The 18171-nt window shown below is 32.0% G+C and overlaps 1 protein-coding gene and 1 long non-coding RNA gene across 7 annotated transcripts in view; both read right to left on the bottom strand.

The window, feature by feature from the left end:
- LOC143066910 (uncharacterized) overlaps positions 1-18171 on the bottom strand; it is an 86290-nt gene that overhangs the window by 41462 nt on the left and 26657 nt on the right. For 2 of the 6 annotated variants that reach the window (XM_076239743.1, XM_076239745.1), the window contains exons 3-5: positions 15616-15721; positions 3777-3797; positions 2525-2545 (exon numbers count right to left, since the gene is read on the bottom strand). In XM_076239743.1, the coding sequence (XP_076095858.1) occupies positions 2525-2545; positions 3777-3797; positions 15616-15721 (148 nt within the window). The remainder of the gene's footprint in view (positions 1-2524; positions 2546-3776; positions 3798-15615; positions 15722-18171) is intronic. The other 4 variants (XM_076239744.1, XM_076239749.1, XM_076239748.1 and 1 more) reach the window with 2 other exon arrangements.
- Positions 8890-10493, bottom strand: LOC143066284 (uncharacterized). The gene is made up of 2 exons (XR_012975528.1): positions 10346-10493; positions 8890-9042 (listed from the first exon to the last, which is right to left on the bottom strand). It is a non-coding gene; the product is annotated as an uncharacterized LOC143066284 (long non-coding RNA).

The raw sequence follows: 18171 nt of genomic DNA, 5'->3' as shown, positions 1-18171 counted from the left end.
CATGTTTTAAAACTATATATTTAAATCATGAGAACTACCCAGGCGTGAAGTTGAATTATAAAACAAATAAAGTTAATGATATGCAAACACGTACTTTAAATTTGCTAATAAAAGGGAATTGAATCATCAACATCATATGATACTGATATTAATAAATAAAAAATAAAAAAATAATAAAAAAAAAAAAATAATAATAATAAATTTATAAATTAGCAGGCACTCCTTTTTTAAATGTGTACACCAAGTGCACAATCCGTTGGACTTTAGTGACTTACACGAGTTTCATTTGAATGTACAGGTTGGAAATGACTTTTTGTAAACAATAAACGCTAACACATCAAACAAGTGAGTAAACTATGTTTAAAATTTTATAATCTCTTAATTTTAAGTCTGTTGTAGATTTTAACTATATTTTCCACAAAGTCCCGATTTTGTGAACCAAGTTTCCGGTATATATGTACCAGACGCAGGCATTTGTCTCAGAAAAAAAATCCTATATACCTTTATATAACACGTATATAAGAATTTTTTTTTAAGACAAGTGCCTGTGGTACAAAATGACAAATCTCTATTATACCTTTGGTGTTTTGATTTTATTGCACTTTACGTAATACACATAGCTACAGAAGGACTCATGAAATGGCTGCATTTTCATGTCAAAATTTACTCAGAGTACTGCAGGGACGAAAAAAAGTGCACTGCAAAATCCAGTTAAGTTTTCAGTTTTCTAAAACATACAATGCATCTGAAATTTACTTATCTAGGGCATGCCATGCATTGAAACTTTCCCAGATGCATAGGTTTGTCTGTAATCAGACTAAATTTTGAGGTGAAAATGCAGCCATTTTAGACAAAGTGTCCACATGAACCTTAAACTCACGACTGAGAAGTGGTGATGGTTTAGATATCAGCCTGGGTATCATCCCTCGACCCATATCAGCACCTCAACTCCGTCTCGGGCTGATATGGGGGTCCCGGGATGATACCCATGCTGATATGGGAAAGGCCATGTATTAATCTCTATAGAATATATTTTTTTCTATTAATAAGTTTCTTTTAAATATTTTTTTAGTGCTATTATATTGGTTTTTTCCATAGATAGTTTGCTTCTATAAATGTAGAATTTTGTTAACAGAAGTATGAAGTTTTTTATATCATTTTTATCTGTTTTTGTTAGAATACCAAATAAAACCAAATCAATATTTAAAGTTAGTTCTATTTCTGTCTTCTCAAATATCCAGGAGTTAAGGTCTTCCCATAGTTTTGATATATATGGACACGTCCATAATATATGTTCTATTGTTTCGACCCCTCCGCACCCAAAACTACAAATATTTGTATCTTTAATTTTTTATTTTAAAGTGAAGTTCATTCGTGCCTTAAATTCGATGTATTATTCTGTATTGAAACCACTACAATTTTGAATTTTTGTTATATAAAAGGGCAATACATGGATATTTTTCCAATTGAAGTTTGCATTGAGAATAAATGACCATTTTTGTTCACATTTAGGTTAAGGATTTGACTTGTTACCATTCAAAATAATATACATATCTTTTGAACCTTTCTGAGATTTGAAAAAAACACTTTAACACTGAGGGCTAAACTGGACCGTTTCTCTTTAAGTCATTTGGACATCTTTTAAATACTTTTTTATTGCCGAAATAAGGCCTTGATTTGTGAGAAAATTAGTTTTAATATTGTATACCGAATTAGACTATTTACCGGATTTGTTATCACATAAGCAACACGACGGGTGCCGCATGTGGAGCAGGATCTGCTTACCCGTCCGGAGCACCTGAGATGGGGTTCATGTTGTTTATTCTTTAGTTTTCTATGTTGTGTCGTGTGTGCTGTTGTTTGTTTGTCTTTTTCATTTTTAGCCATGGCGTTGTCAGTTTGTTTTAGATTTATGAGTTTGACTGTCCCTTTGGTATCTTTCGTCCCTCTTTTATTAAAGTCTTTATCAAAAGTCAAAAAACTTTCACCTTCTTGTTACAAGTCATTGATCAGCCAAACCCTTTTTTAGCCCTATCTTTATATAAAATTGAATGGTTAAAAATCTTTATTCCATCATTCTTCCATAAAGCATGTGTTAATCTGAGAGTTATTTTGTTCATGTTTAAGATCTTGCCAAGCATCAAATAATTCTTTCCAAAATGGATTATTTAACTTTTTATAAGGACCAAGAAACTGCATTTCCCAAAAACTCAAATTTTCTAAAACGAGGAATAGTTTCCCTAGTTTTGAATTGTTTCTATTAATTCTTCTTATCCATGTTTTCTTAAGACCTTTTATGTAGTTTTCAATATTTTTCATTTTTAGTCCTCCTAAACAGTGTGGTTTGGAAATGTGTTTTAATTTATTAAATGTTTTCTTTCATTATTTTTTATCTGTTTATTAATTTATTAATTTAATTCAATAATTTATGTGTTCTTTAATTAATTGAGATACAATATTCTTATTATCACATCTCATGAGTAAATAATCTATAAACAAATATCTTTCATTTAAATTGACTTACCATCTGTGCTCCTTCTTAATCCTAAAAAAATAAATACAGATGACGATTAAATATTCGTTTCATTGTAACTAATTCGCAGCTATTTCTAATGTTCTTTCATTTTTACTAGGACTTTAGACGGCAAATACCAGTTTTGGTGTGCCAGAACCATATGAATGAACATTCTATGCTTTTATACTACATTAGTAAGTAGTTAAATAAACAGTTTGGGGATTCCCCTCACCTATGGGACAAATCAGACGATTATAAGTTAGTTTGACTTGTGTATCGTCCAATTTGATTTGAGCGAGTAATACATATTATAATTAAACAAAATAGTCATTTATAAATATGTACAAAGATAGTCACTTATAGTTGAATTGAAAGTAAAATCTGACTTATTAGTCCAATAGACGATGTGCATATTGTATGTCGGATAATATTTTGAAGATGTATAAATTGATGTTGATTAACAATTGCCACTATAATTAACAATATAACTTCTTAAAGATAAATACTAATAAAATAGTCACTTACAGATAGATATGAATCAGTCATTTAAAAACAGATATGAATATATATATAACACATATCTTTGTGTCACTGTAAACTTCATGAATGCTTTTTTTTTGTTTGGTTTATCTCATTGCCTTGATTAGCATACCTCATATCTCCTTATTTATTTATTTTTTAAATCTTAATTAATTTATTTATTGATCAATTAATTAATTAATTTATTATTTATCATTTATTCATTTTTAATTTTCTTGTTATAACTAATGAGCTAATATTTTATATACGAAACTCTTTCGCTTGACTTTACTTACCATCTGCGTTTCTATTGAATTTAAAAATAAATATACAGACACAGATTATTATCTGGGTAAAGTTTTGTTATTTTATCTGTAGTTTTTGACAAATTGAATTAACGTCCAACTAATATACCCCCTAAAAAAGACAGATATGAAGATACATATATGTGGGAACATTGTGACATTGGAAACTTCGTGAATTCTTTGTAGTTGTTGAGTTGGTCTGCTTGACTTGAATTGCATACCTCACATCTCCTTATTTATTTATTGTTATTTTTTTTAATTATTCACTTTAGTTTGTATTATTTTTTTTCTTTCATGATTTTTTGTCTGTTTATTAATTAATTAATTTAATTCAATAATTTATGTGTTCTTTAATTCATTGAGATACAATATTCTTGTTTTCATATCTCATGAGTAAATAATCTATAAACAAATCTCTTTCATTTAAATTAACTTACCATCTGTGCTCCTACTTAATTCTAAAAAATAAATACAGATGACGATTAAATATTCGTTTCATTGTAACTAATTCGCAGCTATTTCTAATGTTCTTTCATTTTTACTAGGACTTTAGACGGCAAATACCAGTTTTGGTGTGCCAGAACCATATAAATGTACATTCTATGCTTTTATACTACATTAGTAAGTAGTTAAATAAACAGTTTGTGGATTCCCCTCACCTATGGGACAAATCAGACGACTATAAGTTAGTTTGACTTGTGTATCGTCCAATTTGATTTGAACGAGTAATACATATTATAATTAAACAAAATAGTCATTTATAAATATATACAAAGATAGTCACTTATAGTTGAATTGAAAGTAAAAACTGACTTATTAGTACAATAGACGATGTGCATATTGTATGTCGGATAATATTTTGAAGATGTATAAATTGATGTTGATTAACAATTGCCACTATAATTAACAATTTAACTTCTTAAAGATAAATACTAAAAAAATAGTCACTTACAGATAGATATGAATCAGTGACTAAATGACAGATATGAATATATATATAATACATATCATTGTGACACTGCAAACTTCGTGAATGCTTCTTAATTGTTGGGTTTATCTCATTGCCTTGATTAGCATACCTCATATCTCCTTATTTATTTATTTTTTAAATTTCAATTTATTTATTTATTTATTTATTTATCAATTAATTAATTAATTAATTATTTATTCATTATCTATTCATTTCTAATTTTCTTGCTATAACTAATGAGCTAATATTTTATATACGAAACTCTTTCGCTTGACTTTACTTCCATCTGCGTTTCTACTGGATTTTGAAAAATAAATACAGACACAGATTATTCAGTAAAGTTTTGTTTTTTCATTTGTAGTTTTTGACAAATTGAATTACCGTCCAACTAATATACCCAAAAAAAGACCGATATGAAGATACATATATGTAGGGACAGTGTGACATTAGAAACTTTGTAATTGTTGGGTTGATATGATTGACTTGAATTGCATACCTCACATCTCCTTATAGTACTGCAACCAGAGTTCATTTTTCAAAACTTTAATGGTCCGGAAGAACACACATCTAAATTATATATCGATGGACAGAGGAAAACGTGTACAATAAGAAAAATTGGGTCGTAAAAATCCAGAGTGGTCACAATTTTGTGAAATTGAGGTCAAAGGTCAGACCTAAAAATATCAACATTTCAACCACAAGGACAAAAAGGAGAAATATTCTGATATTTATTCAATAGAATGCTACAAAAACGATTCAATCATAAGCATATGATATAAAAGATGTTAAAACGACAAATTTGACTACTTATATGAAAAGCTGCTATTACAAAATGGCGTTGATTTGGAACCTTCTGATTTTTTTCCATTTAAGACATACAGTAGCAAAATAAGAAGTGGCCTTGACCTTTTCACATCCATAAACTTTCATATTGTGTATAGTATTTCACTATAGTATATTACAGAATTATTTTCTAAAGTATAAAACACCAGTTTATCAAATTATTTCAATATTTTTTCTATCTTTGAAAAAAAAAAAAATTCAAGCGCTGAAACAGTGTTTTTAACTCATTAATTTTTTAAGGGAAGGATGAAAAATTATACAATGCAATGCCAATTTTCTAATGTTGTAATTCAAAATCAGTCATGATCCTTATATAACTTTTAAAAGCGACACACAATTGCTCAAGTATTCATAAAATAGTGACATGAATCAATCTCTTAGTCATCATATGCGGATTCAGTACGCGTATTAGCATTACAAGACACTTCCCTTTTTTATAAGAACAAGTTCGGCGTAGGACAGAGTACAAATGCTATCTGGAGTGTAAATACCGTCATGATTCGGTCAAACTCATCAGATATAGTCTTACCTTTGCATAGGAAACACAAAAGAAATGTGAGTACAAAGTTTCGATCAATGTTCGTGACCCATATTTCCCATATGCATATGCATGATGTATCTGCACTGCCAATCCAAAATGTAATGGGGCGAATGTTGCTACAGAAACGATTGATTTTGTAATAGCCATACATTTACGAATTTTCGTTATCTTTAGGGACAATATACGGTTCAGAAGCGCCTTTGGGTTATTTTTATCAATTAACTAACAAATGAACTTTTAAGCCTAGGTTCCGTGTTGAAGACCAGACCATGACCTATAATGGTTTACTTTTATAAATTGTGACTTGAATGGTGTGTTGTATCATTGGCACTCATACCACATCTTTCTATATCTATTAACAAGCTATGCGTTTCCATAGAAATACCAAAACGAAGACATAGCTCATAAGAGCACTGGTGGCAGGGTGAAGTAATTGTTCTTCTTTTAATGTATCCTTAATATTTTCAGACACACCTTGGTGTAATTCTGAAAGTCTTAACATAGACTTCAATTTTCCTGCAGCAGATATGGCATCCCCTAAATTGAGTTCAGAGCTAAACTCTATGTTTCATATCCCTTTGCCCCACTGTGTCTGAATTGTAAGGTGTCACAATATCTAGTTAGTTCTGGAGTTTGGCAGTTTGGTAAGCATCAGAGACAATCTTGGGTAATTTGATCGGTATATATAGAGGATGTGCTACATGAGAAAGGCTTTTTTTATGGAAGAACAAATCACATCACTAACAATCGTTATTAATGAACTGACAGCAAGTTCAAATTCTAATTTTTCAGTAACTGTTTTACTAAATTGCACAGGTGTTGACTTCAATAAGTACTTGGTTATGCATGGATAAATGATTACTCACATTAATTAGCACAACTTAAAAGACTGTCAACACGTTTAGAGGACTCAGTTTTGCGTAGTTTTCTGGTTTTGTTTTAAAGGTTTGTCTTTTACACAAAAACCCTGTTTTCATATCCAAACTACAAGGAAGAAACTGAGCGCGAGATCGTATAAAAGTGTCAGGTTGTGAGGATACATGTCGATCAGTTTGATCACATGTATGGATTTCTGTTGTTTCTAATTTAAAGTTCCCCAAGGGTGACTGGGGAAACGAAGTATGGTCACTTGGTCTTCTCCCGACCGGCAGTAAAACGAAGTGGGGCGTTTTGGCTGTGCGGGATGTACCAAGTTCGCAGTCACGTCCGGTCAGAATGGGGACGTTAAGTCCGATGCCTCGTGTAAAGGGAGTGTCACGTTCTTTGCATGTTAAAAACCCTTGCATCAACTGTTTGAGGAGTCCGAAGGTGGCATGTTGCAATGGAAAATTTCTGTCACAATCCGATATACCATCATTTTCCAGTGGCAGTCTAAATTTTTCCGATCATCATCCCGAATGGCCTCTATTATGACAAAACCTACCTATTGTTTTTATTGTTAACTTGTTCTCGTCCTGAACATGCATGAAATATTTGTCACTGGACGTTAAGCAACCAACAATCAATCAATCAATCTAATTTAAAGACGCACCAATTTTGCCTTCCGGTGCAAGTCTCATAACATCACTGATGATTCGCCCACGGAAGGCAAAATATTAAGAGAAGTTGGTTTTAGCATCACCTTGTCACACACCAAATCTCTGCGAATCTTCAATAGTACTTTTCCCCCGACATCTTGCATGCATCTTAATTGCTCTGAGGTTAAAAATTGACAAACAATGTATTTTCACACAATGTCAACTATAGTCATTATCCGGAAAAACCTATTATCCGAAGGATTTGGTTAACTTTTATATAAAGTCAAAATTTTATTAACAAAAATATAACTTATTTACAGTGCAAATATGGTTGATGCTGTCACATATGGTCAGTTTTGGTTGATGCTGCCAAATATGGTGAGTTTTGGTTGATGCGGACAAATAATTTTGTTATATGAGTCAGTTTGAGATATCAAAACTACCTATATTAGTTTACGATTCAAAATTTGGAATAAAAAGAAGACATGCTGGCACTATTAACTGATGCGAGCATAATTTTGTAGCCATAGTTTTCCAACATTGCTGTCATTTGTATACTACAGTCCCTCTTGACCTAAAATTATAACTGAATTACTGTGCAGCTATATAGATTTACATTAAAAAAAAAGAGCAAATATGGTCATTTTTGGTTGATGCGGTCAAAAGATTTTATTACACGAGTCAGTCTGAGGTATGAAAACTACTGATATTTGTTTACGATTCAAAACTGTTAATAAAAAGAGGACATGCTGGCACTATAAATGAACAAAATTTTGTGGTCGTCGTTTTCCAATATTGCTGTAACTTGTATATTACAGTCTCTCTTGACCTAAAATTATAACTGAATTACTGTGCAGCTATATAGATTTGCAGAAAAAATGAGCAAATAATGTCAGTTTAGGTTGATGCGGTCAAAAGATTTTTGTTAGTCGGGTCCGTCGGACGTATGAAAACTACTCGTAAACAGATATCATATTTCTTTACGATTCAATATTTTAAATAAAGAGAGGACATGCTGGCACTATAAATTGATGCAAACAAAATTTTGTAGTCATTGTTATCCAATATAATTGCTGTCATTTGTACAATCCATCCTGGCCTAAAAATATAACTGTAGTACTGCAGTGTGCGGCTACATGTATATAGATTTACATGATGAAGTGCAAATATGGTCAGTTTAAGTTTTATTTAAAAACATATTTATTTATAGTGGATTGGGAAACAAGTTATTACATTTGATAAGGTCAAATTCTTTTGTTATACGAGTTATCCTGACTCCGGAATTACAAATGTAAAACAATTTAAACGAGGAAACTAACTGCCTAATTTATGTACAAAAAATGAACGAAAAACAAATAATTTATGTAACAAATCAACAAAAGAAAACCACTGAATTACAGGCTCTTCACTTTGAACAGGCACATACATGCAGAATATGGCGGAGTTAAACAGCTTGTCTTGATTAAAAATCTGAAATAAGACCGGCAAAATAGCAAAACTATATATAAATCGCTATTTTGCCGAAGCCTTATATTTAAGACGAAAAAGTTTTTAAAACTTATCAATCAATTCTAGCCGTAGAATTTATAAATCAATTCTAGCCGTAGAATTTATAATTATATTCTAATTCGCCAGCTCAAACGAATATAAATTATTTAATAAATAAAACAACACATATATAGGATAAGTGTGCCTACAGCTGTAGCAGCCTTTAATATTAACTTTACATTCAATATAATTCTCAAACTAAAGTCCTTCACTATAATTCAGGCACACTACCAATCCAATCATACAATAGCACAGTAATATACAGTTACACAATCAAAAACTATCTACAAAAGAGGAAAAATTCATATTAATATAATGTAATATATGATGCATATACTCCTATTAACGATAACCATCTCATAAAAGGGCGGGTACATAATAACATAATAACGAATGCTGCTACTTTGAACTATAGGCAAACTTCGAATAACTTTATTTTCTCAAACTAACCCCTTAAGTAATACTTAATCATGCTTTTCACGAAAATCATGAGGGCATATACCCGTAAAACCGGCACTACAAGTATATGCCATCCAATCAAATTGAACGTAAACACACACCATGTGCTAGATATAAACACACACACGTGTTTATAGTAAACAATCACTTGACCGTTACAACGTCATGTGACCAATAACTTTAATAAATATTAAATAAAACAAAACATATATAGGATAAGTGTGCCTACAGCTGTAGCAGCCTTTCGAAAGAAAAAGAAAGCCAAGTAGATCTGAACAGAGAATAATACATATATATATAGTATATTTATAATAGTATAGTATATCTACCATGCTTCTTAAATAATCCATCATGAATGCCAGCTGATGCAGCTGAAGAAGTTCCACCTAATCTCAAGCTATGTAATCCAAATTCGAACTCATCTAAACCGATAGATTCAAGAGCTGATAATATAATTTCTCCTACTCTAGTATATGATAAAGGTTTAAGACCTCTCACTGAGTCAGTCTCAGGTTATAAGACTTAGATTTTTTACATCAATACATGGATCTAAATATATAATTTGAAGATGATGTGTCAATATTGGATAATAATTAACATTTCTCCCAACATACTAACAGGACATGTTTGTGTATCTGTTCTAGCAATTAAAACCTGTGTGCCTTCTCTATAATGATCGGTTTTGCTTTTCTGCATGAGCAAAGATACATGTGTATCAGAAATTTTTAAAACAGATTTTTTTTTTTTTTTTTTTTTTTTCAGAAAATCTTAGAAACCCTGCATAGCTAATAAGACACATGCAACAAATTCTAATTTCTATACGATTGTTACATTCTTGACCATATTTAATAACAATTTTCTTTAAAATATCTGGCGTAATTGGTTCTTTTATATTTACAATAACATGTACAATGTCTGTATGAGCTCCTTCTTTAACCGATATACACAACTGTGAATAACACGGATTGGGATAGCCAGCTAGTTTATGGGCCCAGCTTATGGAATAGTATGCTTCTTCAACCTTAGCATATGAATTAAATGTCTTTGATAGTTGTATTAAGTACAATGAAACATAAAAATCTGAAGCTTGTAAAGGTTTAACATAATAATAATTATTACATCACTTACAGAAATTGTTAAATTCATATGATTATTTTCTTTCGGTGTTCTCGGCCTTCGAACACAGACAGAACTCAGGTAGGCAATAAGATAAAGATGACAAATCTTGGTCGACTGGCTTAGGCAAGGATTTCCATACTCCACATGAAAAAATATCTGAAAATGCAAATGAAATAGAAATATAATCTACTATACTTTACTACTAGCTTACAATATATTTAAATGACCTTGCCATATTTATTTTCTACACTGGCCATGTCAGAGAGACATTGCCTATTAAATTTGGCCTTGTCATCAACATAAGACCTTGCCACTATATTGGCCTTGTCTTTACTATGCGACCTTGCTCAACAGCCTTGTCGTAAATTCTTACGTGAACTCAGCGTTCAATCTTATAGCTAAAACACTAGATACGAATTCAGAACATCCCAACAAGGACTTATTATTCATACCATGAATAAAAATGTTCTGATTTGGTTGAAACTCTAAAACATCAATTACATATGGTTGCAAATGCAAACCTCTTTTAAAAATCATTGTCCAAAATGACGAGGAAGGCCACTTTGGAACTATCAAAGTGCCTCTAGCTTTGCATAAAATCAGATGTCTAATTGCTCTACAAACAACAGAAATTGGAGGAACAATCCAATTAACTTCATTATTCCAATTTTGCGTCAACGCATCAACTGCTTCAACACCTGGATTCCAGAATTTAGAATTAAACCTTGGTAATTTTTTATTTAAATTACTCGCAAACCTGTCCACAGTATGCGGACCCCACATATCATCTACAAATCTAAAAAATGCTATGCTTGTTCCCCAGTCTTCTATATCAATCATTTTTGAAATATAATCAGCTTTAGTATTTTCAGATCTGGGGATCCAAACAACATCTAACGTTATATTCAATTCAGAACACAACTTAAAAATATTAATAGCTATCTCTTGTAAATGTACTTTTGTACTTCCTTTCTGAACAATGAAAACACAGTTATTATTATCTGTATGCCATTTAACACATTTATTTCTTAAACGATTTTTAAACGACATCAAAGCCAACAAAATAGCTTGAAGTTCTCTCCATGTAGAACTCTGTAAGGACTCTTGTAAAGTCCACATCTGATGAAAAATATTAGAGTCGATATCTATCGAGTAAGCACCAGCAGCTACATTACTAGCATCAGAATATACAACCACGTGAGGAAAAGGATAACCTGCTAAATGTTTTCTGTTCAATCTTTGAATGTTATTCAGCCAAAATGTGAGCTCATTGAATACACAATCAGGACATTCCAATATTAACTTTAAATCCCACTTTACTCTGTTTTCAATAGCCCAGTGTAAGTAACGGGTCATTAAACTAGTTATGTTACCCATGACTGGACACATAGAAATTACCTTTCCCGTTACCTGAGCCAATTTACGTGCTGTGAAATTAGGAAAGTTATTTAAAACATCAACCAATGATGTTAGGGTATTTTTAATACGTCTATCTGATATACTAATTGAAAATTCAGACGAATTCCAAACTAAACCCAACCACTCTAAACATTGGACTGGTTCAAAAATAGATTTGTCCATGTTAATTAAAAACCCTGCTTCTAACAAAGACGCTTTCACAAAAGATGAACATTCGGAAGCTTCTTGTTTATTTTTACCCATTCCAAGTCCATCATCTAAGTAAAGTACAATATCTACGCCATTTTCTCGCCAATATTTTACGATTGGACGTAAACATTTAGTGAATAGATATGGAGCAGATGATAGACCAAAGGCTAACACTGTAAAACAGTAAAATTTATTGTTCCAGAAAAATCCTAAATATGTTTGTTGTTTAGTACATACGTCATAATGAAAATAACCAGACTTAAGATAAAACTTAAATTGATAGCAATCTTTTGTGAAATAGTTTAAAGCCACTTTCCAGTCTTCAAATTTTATTCTTTCTTTTTTTTAATAAAAACATTCAGTTCACTTAGATCTAAAATTAGACGTTTTTTGTCCGAACTTTGAACCGCAACACTAAGCGGGTTTACAACAAATGGTTGAAATGGAGTTTCAATAACACATCCGATATCAATTAAATCTGAAATTGCTTCATTTACAAATTTAGAATGGACATAAGCAGATTTGTTATTCTTAAATGACATAGATGTAGGAGTCTGCAAAAAAGGAATAACGTAACCATGTTTGATAGTATTTATAACAAATTCATTTGCACCTATATGTTTCCAAAATTGTATATGCTTGCGTAAGCTATATTTTACCCCTTTTGCAACAGATGAAATATCAATATTGTCAAAATATTTTGCATGTGACAGAAACAGTTCAAACTGTCCGTAAAGATTGCTTTCATCTAAAAAAGTAGTATAACTATACTTATCATTAAATATGTTGCCTTGATGTCCCTGGGACAGCTGATTTTGAACTGAAAAGGGGGCACTGAGTTCGCCAGTGACCAAGCTGGTTGCAGTTGAAACTGATGTCGTGAGATGATGATTCCCTTCGTCTGCTGGTCCGAAAGGGCGGCTGTTGGTTGTTTTTCTAACGTAATGTTGGTTTGGCATTGTAGCAGGAGAAGCAGAAACAGTAGCTGCAGCGGTTCTATAAGGATGAGGTCTTTTCTTTTCCTGGATACTCATAATTGCACGGCATTCTGCAGAACGAATGCGCTTAACTGAAACTTCCGGCTTGAGTTTGGTTGCAAATTTAAAGTTCTCATTGCCAACGGCCAAGTCTTTATAAAGAGTATCGAACTTCCCGTCAAGATTTAAACAGCGAGAATGTATCCACCAGGTCTTTATTACCAGTAAGATGTGCAGAACTACCATCAGGCGATGAATGAAGTTTCTCGGTGTCAGACATACCATAATAACGAATGCTGCTACTTTGAACTATAGGCAAACTTCGAATAACTTTATTTTCTCAAACTAACCCCTTAAATATTCCTTAATCATGCTTTTCACGAAAATCATGAGGGCATATACCCGTAAAACCGGCACTACAAGTATATGCCATCCAATCAAATTGAACGTAAACACACACCATGTGCTAGATATAAACACACACACGTGTTTATAGTAAACAATCACTTGACCGTTACAACGTCATGTGACCAATAACTTTAATAAATATATATCAATTCTAGCCGTAGAATTTATAAATCAATTTTAGCCGTAGAATTTTTAAATCAATTCTAGCCGTAGAATTTATAAATCAATTCTAGCCGTAGAATTTGTCAATCAATTATAACTGCAGAACTGACCAAAGATTTGGTCAGTTCTAGGTAGAACTGTCTAAAACTGTTCTAGGGTAGAACTGTCAGGATGAGTTCTAGGTAGAACTGTCCAAATCAGTTCTAGGTAGAACTGTCCAAATCAGTTCTAAGTAGAACTGACCAAATCAGTTCCAGGTTAGAACTGTTCTAGCTAGAACTGTCTAAAAGGTGTCAGGCTGACAAAACTAGAACAGTTCTCCTGACAGATTCTAACAGATTTAATGAGAGGTTAGAAGTGATCTCCACTGTATCTTAAAACAATTTAACAATTAACATTGACAAAAATAAGGTAGTTGTGTTTCGAAACGGAGGTGTTATGAGAGATGAGAGATGGTTCTACAATAATGAGATCTTAGAGACTGGGAATGACTTCTGTTACTTGAGATTTCATTTAAATTCAATGGAAAATTTCTATTTTCACAGAATAAACTGGCAGACCAAGGTCGAAAATCAATGTTTTCCATGTTATCTATGTCAATGAATTACCATTCAACACTCAAACTCTCCTGTCTCTATTTGATGTGTACTTTGGTAGTGTAATTTCTTACGCATACGAAGTCTGGGGTTTATAAAGGTGAAATTGTCGAAAAAGCCCACTTGCATTTTTGAAAAAGACTACATTGTGTTAAACAGTCTACAAAATCTGAGTTGATATACATGGAACTAGGAATACTTCCAATGATGTGTTAAAGGAAAATTTTAATTTTTAAATACTTGTTCAGAATCCTGTCAACAAGATATGTGTATCTATATTGATCGAAAATGTTCAAAATTTGTAAATTGGGCAAAGTTAATTAAAGATGAACTAAACAACATTGGACTTGGAGATATAATATCTCAAGAAAACAAATCATTTTTGAAATATTGGCTTCATATTATTGTAAATAAGCCACCTATTGTTTATGATGTTTATTTACTTTTATTATAAGAGAGAGTCATATCTCTTGCACGTAAAAGACATCCTTGTAGATTTCGAAAAAAAAGCAGGCTAATGCCGCTACAAGTCAGCACTCGCACCCGCAAAAAGTGGAAAGGGATTTATATAAGTTGCAATGGCAGACTTGTTTCCCAATCCACTCTAAATAAATATGTATAAACTAAACTAAACTAAGTATTGAAATAATCGGTCTCATCCGAGTGCTCCTAAACAGGAGGGAATTACGACAGAAGAAGAAGAAGAAGGCAAAATTTAAAAACGCGCGTCTGGCGTACTTAATTATAATCCTGGTACCTTTGATAACTAATTAAACATGTGGACTGTGGGATCCAGTCAATGAACCACAAATAAAGGTTGCAGGGCAAAATAACCCATATGAAAATAAAAAAATGCCAATACTTATAAAACTTCATACCAAATACCATTGACTTATCTTAAGTTGTTTCCAGTAAACTAAATAAATATGTATAAACTAAACTAAACTAAGTATTGAAATAATCGGTCTCATCCGAGTGCTCCTAAACAGAAGGGAATTACGACAGAAGAAGAAGAAGAAGGCAAGATTTAAAAACGCGCGTCTGGCGTACTTAATTATAATCCTGGTACCTTTGATAACTAATTAAACATGTGGACTGTGAGATCCAGTCAATGAACCACAAATAAAGGTTGCAGGGCAAAATAACCCATATGAAAATAAAGAAATGCCAATACTTATAAAACTTCATACCAAATACCATTAACTTATCTTAAGTTGTTTCATGTAAACTAAGCAACAACAAAAAACATGCGAACAGCAACCGCTTTTCGTGAAGCAATTTTTACCATGATACCAAAAAACCCTACCATGTTAGTGTTCTCTATTACACAATATAAATAACATTTATATGATTTCCAAGGGCACATCGCGTATTCCTGAAACTATCTTTATCAGATACATTGAAGAAAAAAGGATTAGGAAACCAATCAAGACTTTTATTCCGTCCAAGAACCCTATTGCATGCTGAACATGTTTTTTTGTGCCTATAGTAAATAATTGAAGTCTATCGCTTAATCTGGATGTTTTACCTGTAGTTTCTTGCTCCACTGAGTGAAGGCTTTTCATGACTTTGATTCCAATTCTATTTTGTGCTTCTCCGAACTCGCTAACTGATCGTTTCAAAAGCTTTATTCCCTGAAATTAATACATAACATACAAGAAATTATTTTATCCTGATAAGTTCTGATCTCAATTCTATGATTTTGATACTGCTTGATCAAGTTGGTTTACAGTTATGGAATATCTGTTTCAGAGATGAATGAAGACGGGTATGTTCCAATTCTCTTTTCCACAATATGCTGTCCTCTTTTCCTTGAATGTGACCTATCGAATTATTCTCATCACCGGTTTTGTCTTAAAGAACAACACGACGGGTATCACATAAGGAGCAGTATCTCTTTATCTAGGCCTACTAGAGCACCTGAGAACATCTCGAATATTAGTGGGGTTGGTGTATCCCAGTCTTTAGTTGTTGTTTTTTTGTTGTGTTTGTGTTGTGTTATTTGTCTTTTGGTCGTATTTCATTTTTTGTTTTTGCATGGTATTGTCGGTTTGGGTTTTTTTTTTTTTACTTACTAATACCCCTTTGCCTCTCTTATACGGCTATCAAAGTATGTTGAGGAAACAAATAAAAAGAATAACTATAGTTAAATTCAGATGTATCTTAGCATGCATGCTTGTATGAATAAGTAAACGAAACCAGAGATCTATATTATAATTAGATTGAAAGAATAACAAGCAAGTGAGTGATATCGCTGATACAATTTAATGTTTTTAAAAATTTTGAAATAACTCATCTTCAAACTATTAAATCAATCGGATCATGATCCTTCTTTTCTTTATCTATGAAAGTATACGCATCATCGAAAAAATATTTACCACACCAATAGTCAAATTGTCTTTTATGAACTTTAATTACACTCAAACTTTATTGTTCAATATTCATGATTATTTGGATTTCAAGTAATCGGATTGGTTGGTTTTAAGTTTTAGCTCTAAGTTGCGAGTTTTTTTGTTTTTTTTTATTTAGTAAGAAGGACTAATTGATTCGAAATTGAAAGTCCATGACTTTATTTTAATTACAGACTTGACATTAAGACGTGATTGTTCTTCCTAACTTCTTTATAAATATTGACAATATATTTTCATACATAAAAAAAATCCATATATTATGTACTTATTTTATTACAGATATTACTGGTAGTCATTCGTTAAAGCTTTATATGTAAATCAGTTTAAATACTGTAATGTTAATTTATAGGGAACTTGGTGTTTTTAGAACCCTCATATTTTGGGCCGACCATTTATGACTAAGTATTACATGGTGGCCCTTACTAAATTATGCAGCCTGTAAGCCCTGGTAGGCCTAATACGTATGAAGTCATTAAGCCCTGGTACCCATATTGGTCAATATCGTTACTTGTTTTTACATAGGCGGTAATGGTAACGGTATTTCTTGTAGCTCAGTCCATATCGTAAACTTGGATATGTATGATAGCTCGTTTCGAAGCTGTGACATTCTCACATATGTGGTTAAATTTTCGGGGTACGAAGTGTTATTACTTTTTCCGTAAATTAGCATACACCGAACATTCATTCGTGATGCGGTTCCTCCAAAGTTAACGAGTTCGTATAACAATGTTTCAGCTTGATAGAAGTGTGACATTTAAAGACGTATCGTATCCGTATCTGATACGTTGGCGTATCTGACCATATCTATGACTATGGGTTATTGTTTAATTGATTATTTACTTGTTTATATAGTATAGCATGTTTCTCTATTGTCATAAAAAATCATAATATCTAATAAAATTGATAGATTTAGCTAACAAAGTCCTTATATTTCAATAAGGTAACTTTATTTGTTAATGGAAAATTGTTTTAATGTTAATTAGGCTTAAATTAAAAATTGTTTGCTTTCCCCTCTCTGTGATTAAAGTATGATAACTCTGGTCAAAAGTAAAATCACAAAAATACTGAACTTAGAGGAAAATCAATTGGGAAAGTCCATAATCACATGGCAAAATTAAATAACAAAACGCATCAAAAACGAATGGACAAAAACTGTCATATTCCTGACTTGGTACAGGCATTTTCAAATGTAGAAAATGGTGGATTAAACCTTGTTCTGGTCAATTTTCCTAACATTCAATCATTATAGGAAGATGATATAGTTCTGTTTTCATTTATAGTCTTTTTCATAAAAGTTCTAATTGTTTTGGGTAGGTCCCAATTACAATTTTACACTCTAGCATTCGGCATCAGTTAGAAGCTTCTGGAATAAAATGGTGACTATGGTGTACTGTTTTGTGTTTGTATTAGGCGTTATTACACTTCTTTAATGTATTTGTCTTAAGGGATCGAGTAAAGCAGATAAGTTACATAAGCTTAATGCTTCATTTGAGTTCTGGCATAATGGTATACACCATACCGATCTTAGAAACAAATGCCTTTACGAGTAGAATGACGAATGCTGTTGGACAGTTTTTGATGCATACCACAACTTGAAACAGTGTATTCTTGACAGCACAATTAATGTTTTTCACCGGCATATTGTACCTCAAAAAGTAGGAAAAACGTGTTTT

The sequence above is a fragment of the Mytilus galloprovincialis genome, chromosome 3, assembly GCF_965363235.1.
Source record: "Mytilus galloprovincialis chromosome 3, xbMytGall1.hap1.1, whole genome shotgun sequence".
Taxonomy (NCBI): Eukaryota; Metazoa; Mollusca; class Bivalvia; order Mytilida; family Mytilidae; genus Mytilus; species Mytilus galloprovincialis.
Note: the sequence above shows the minus strand (reverse complement) of the source record. Positions and strands in the feature narration are given on the sequence as shown.